Source organism: Babylonia areolata, chromosome 7, assembly GCF_041734735.1.
Source record: "Babylonia areolata isolate BAREFJ2019XMU chromosome 7, ASM4173473v1, whole genome shotgun sequence".
Lineage (NCBI taxonomy): Eukaryota > Metazoa > Mollusca > Gastropoda > Neogastropoda > Buccinidae > Babylonia > Babylonia areolata.
The window spans coordinates 30045949-30050948 of NC_134882.1; the positions used below are offsets into that span (position 1 = coordinate 30045949).

A 5000-nucleotide genomic window follows, 5' to 3' on the forward strand; every position below is an offset into this window, starting at 1 on the left:
GTTGGGTTGCTATCATTCTTCGTAAAACGTAAGTATACCTATGCTTTGGTGAAGCGTTTATTCAGCTTATTCATTAGATGCTAAACAGCTTATTATGGTCTTCAGAATGTCCTTGAATTATTTTTTTCATCACAGCAACAACAACAGGAAAAAATTATAACAGTATATCATCGACGTTGAGGCAAAGTGCCTCATTAGCATACTGATTTTCAAATGAACTGCATTTTGAACGGAGCACATCACACGCTACTGTGGAGGAAAACTTTCAAATACATACATATTTTTCAGATGTGAAGATTTAAAGATTTCTGTACCTAATTAACAGAACGATCGTTCAAAGAGGTCGTTGACACACACACACACACACACACACACACACACACACACACACACACACACACACACACACACACACACACACACACACACACACACACACACACACACACACGTGTACGTATATATTTCTTTCTTTCTTTCTTATGTGTGTCTTATTGTTCAATGAGTTCTGACAATACGCTTCACAATCCCGTGAGTCCTATGCATGTTTGATTGAATTTATACTATGTGAATAGACATTCAATCGAATAAGATCCCTCCCTCCCCCCTTACCCCCCCCCCCACCCCCCCACACACACACACATACACGTCAACAAGACACAAATGACACAACACAACACACACACACACACACACACATACACACACACACACACACACACACACACACACACACACACACACACATACACACACACAAGAAAGAAGAAAGGGGGTGGGGTGGGGGGTGAAATTTGAGAAGAAATTAACTAAGCAGAAAAAGGAACAACAATTAGAAGAATCTTAAGCCGACTGACGGCTGCCCTTGGGCGCTCGTCATTCGTTTCCTTTGTCATTCAATCTAATTTCAAGCACACATACATACATTTTCATACAGACATGCAAGAACACATTATAAAATACGTTATAATAAGTACTCACAATTACAATATACCTACCATACACACTGTTCAACGTATCAATTAAATTATCAAGTAAAATTGTGTGTGTGTGTGTGTGTGTGTGTGTGTGTGTATGTGTATGTGTGCATGCATGTGAGTGGTGTGTGTGTGTGTGTGTGTGTGTGTATGTGTGTGTGTGCGTGCGTGCGTGCGTGCGTATGTGTGTGTGTGTGTACTGTGTCTGTGTGCGTGCGTGCGTGTGGGGGCAGGATGTCCTTGGTGGTGTTGATGGTGGATAGAATGTGGTGTGTGTGTGTGTGTGTGTGTGTGTGTGTGTGTGTGTGTGTGTGTGTGTTTCTGTGTCTGTGTGTGTCTGTGTGTTTCTTTTTTTCTTTTTTTTTTCTTGTCTTTTTTTGTTTGTTGTTGTCTTTTCGTATTCATTGTGTTTAATTTTCCCATTGTGAGAAAAAGAGAAAGATGTTGGGAAAAGAAAAGGTTGGTTGTTCTTTTTTTTCTTGTTTTTTTTTTTTCCCCCTCAGCAAATAGTCTGGAAGCTGTTGTCTTTGAAATTAGTCAGTTTGCTGATGATACAATATTCACATCAGAAGGAGATAAAGAATCGTATGAAAAGTTGTTTAAAACACTCGGTTGATTTGAAGAATTGCCAGGGCTAAAAAAAATCACCATGAAAAACATGGAATGTCTGGTTAGGGCGAATGGAGAAATCAAAACACCGATATCTGCCAGAAAAGAAAATGAAGTGGATCCCGCCCCCCCCCCCCCCCCCCCGCACTGCTACCCCCCCCCCACAAAAAAAAGAAAAAAAGAAAAAAGTTTAGGCATTTGGATAATTCTGCAGTCCTAACACATGGTCTGGAAGCTGTTGTCCTCAGTCTTGAGCGCCACTCTCAGCCCTTCGCGGAACACTCTCTGCGCCTCTTCACTGGAACCCCACTGCAGGAAGGTGCCACGCGTCAGCATGCGCGTCATCTCTTTCGTCAGCCTTCCCGCTTCCACGTCACCCAGGAGCACCACGATGACGTCTTTCTGCTGGTCGACAGCAGCGTAGACGATGTGCTGGAACTCGAACAGTCGCCACTCTTCACGGACGTAAGTGTCGCTGATCAGCAGTAGGATTCGTGAGCTGTTGTCCATGAATCTGGTGCGACACACGAGATGGTCAGGTCAAACTGTCTTCGTCAAGGAATATACATAAGCAAGGGATATTATGTTTTAGGCATAGTGTATGTTTTAGGCATACTGAAGGATACTGAAGGAAAAAAAGCGTATAATAAAGAATACTGAAGGAAAAAAGCGCGCGCGTGTGTGTGTGTGAGTGTATGTGTGTGTGTGTGTGTGTGTGTGTGTGTGTGTGTGTGTGTGTGTGTGTGTGTGTGTGTGTGTGTGTGTGTGTGTGTGATAAACAGAAAGGAAAAAAGCAAGTGGAAAACAAGTGGAAAACGTCCGATCAAAAAGGAATGGAAACATATCCTTCATTACAATCAATATCCCTTCTTCACGATTATCCCACCCCTCCACAACCATCTAACCCAAGAACAGAAGAAGAAAAAAAATATTATAAAGGCAAACGAAAGAAACAGATGCATTTTCAGTATGTGTTTGAAGTTGTTGTAGTTCGATTTTTTCTTTCTTCTTTTATTCCTGTTCATTTTACATAAATACGACAGAAAATGGTAGTTTATCACGATTTTCTTTGAATGTGGTGCGGCACACGAGATGGCAATTGAAATGTGAAACTTGTTTCGTTCGGTTTTTTTTTTTTTTTTTTTTTAACTTTTATTATATATCTATGTATATATGTATATATATATATATATATATATATATATATATATATATATATATATATGTGTGTGTGTGTGTGTGTGTGTGTGTGTGTGTGTGTGTGTGTGTGTTTTCTTTTCCATTCAATCTGTGAGAAGATTGACCGAACTTACTAGTATATGATTCCATCAGCGCTCTTGTCTATCCATAAACTAAACGAGGTAAATGATTAATTCCACCCATCCGTATGTCTATGTCAGTAAACTGAACGAGGTAATCAGTTCCATTCACCACCACCGCCACCACCGCCACCACCCCCTCCCCGACCCTCCCACCTGCCCATCCATAATCTGAACGAGGTAAAATAATCATGATTTTATCCATCCACAAGTCTATCCATGAAGTGATCGTGGTAGGCTACATAATTCCATAATTATCTCTATCTGTCCATAAAGTTCCTCTCTTTTTTTTTTTTTTTTAAAGAGGCATCAAAACGTGTGCGGGCTGAGCAATATATGCTACATCGCGCCTCACCATCGTGGAACATAACCCCCCCAGCAGTTATCTGAGCTCTGCCAAATTGTCGCCGGCGAAAAATCAGTGGTTAACGGACCTCCGCCAAATTCAGCGGTCGCCGGCGACAATTCAGCGGAGGCGACAATTCAGCGGGAACCAAGGCCCACCTAGTGATGTTTTCAGCCATGACGGTGCCAGGCACGGTGTCCCTGTCAGGTAGGAAGGTCCGGAGGCCGTGGTCTTCTTCCAGCAAGGGCACCAGCTGCTGACACACCCAATGCACGTCCTCGGAGCTGTGGGCCAGGTACACGTCAAAGTCGAACTGGATAAGTTCCGTTCCCTGGGGGATACCAACACACACACACACACACACACACACACACACACACACACACACACACACACACACACACACACACGCACACACACACACACACACACACACACACACACACACACACACGAATGCGCACATGGAGATTTCTTAGTGTAAGCACATATCGACTGTGCATTCACATTAATATCCGCATGCACCTTGCACTCGTGCTGGCACGCACATACGTCTCAAACACTCATGGGTAAAGAATGTAATAAAGGCAACTAAGGAATGGTATTAACTCACTCAGTACGGCCAGTCCTCTCTTCTCTTCTACACAGACCTCTCGGATGTCCAGTGGGTGTCTGAATGACCCAACCTTTAGCTTCCGTCGTCAGAATTGTGGTATTCTTTGTCAACATTCACCTCTTCAGTATAAGAGCCTTCCGCTTGCAATATTTTGATGATGGTAATTGGGGTGAAACGCTGTTAACGTCGTCTCTTTCGCCGTTCGTATGGAGAGAGTTAAAAATCAAAACAAAATCAGCAATAGATACCATGAAAGCAATAACATGTTATGTCGGCTAGACAGGTGTTTGCCCTGATTATGATGGCTACGCAGGTCGTCCAGGTCAACCTTCTCTATGGGATAGGTAGGCCTAACTGCAAACGATCCAGTATTCGAAGCAACCAGCTGAACGTGCGTATTGCACAGATAACAGTTCGTAGGACCGTCAAGTGTAGCTCTTCTGCCTTTGGAGGCTTCGACCGATTGGCTGCACCAAATACAGTTCGGCTGCTTTCATCAAAAGGTCCCTGGTTCATTCCCAGGTTCCGGCACGGAACATATCCGGCGGTTGACACTTTTTTTGCCAACGGCCATACCACGTTGAAAACACCGGTTCTCGGCCGATCACCGAAGTTAAGCAACGTCGGGCCCGGTTAGTACTTGGATGGGTCACCGCCTGGGAACACCGGGTTCTGTTGGCATTCCTTTTCCTCAAGGCCTGACTAAGCGCGTTGGGTTACGCTGCTGGTCAGGCATCTGCTTGGCAGATGTGGTGTAGCGTATATGGATTTGTCCGAACGCAGTGACCCCTCCTTGAGCTACTGAAACTGATACTGAAACTGCTCCTTCTTTTTCACTTATTTTTTCAGCGTTTGAAATAGCAGGGGTGTCTGGGAGTAAACGCAAACAGGCAAGTCTAATTGCGAACGATGGTTTTGGGTAAATGTGGACAATTAAAACAAAAGCAGTTCTTGAACATATTGGATATAACAGATTATTGGAACATCACACCAAACTGCTGTATTGTACGTTTTGATCATAACTCCACCTACTGACATACAGTGTTTGACGTGCTCTTAGTATATGAATGCTGTAGACGTGTTCTCGAAATTATTTGAAATACTAACACCCAGACAACAATTCAGGGTCCGAA

General features: G+C 43.5%; 1 protein-coding gene and 1 non-coding gene across 2 annotated transcripts in view; one reads left to right on the forward strand and one right to left on the reverse strand.

The window, feature by feature from the left end:
* Nucleotides 1–1787: 1787 nt before the first annotated feature.
* The window catches only part of LOC143284225 (toll-like receptor 2), an 11817-nt gene continuing 8604 nt past the window's right edge, over nucleotides 1788–5000 (reverse strand). The window contains exons 5-6 of the mRNA XM_076590895.1: nucleotides 3410–3582; nucleotides 1788–2100 (exon numbers count right to left, since the gene is read on the reverse strand). Coding sequence (XP_076447010.1) covers nucleotides 1803–2100; nucleotides 3410–3582 — 471 coding nt within the window. The 3' untranslated portion in view covers nucleotides 1788–1802. The remainder of the gene's footprint in view (nucleotides 2101–3409; nucleotides 3583–5000) is intronic.
* On the forward strand, nucleotides 4430–4548 carry LOC143284370 (5S ribosomal RNA). Its single transcript, XR_013055525.1, has one exon. It is a non-coding gene; the product is annotated as a 5S ribosomal RNA (ribosomal RNA).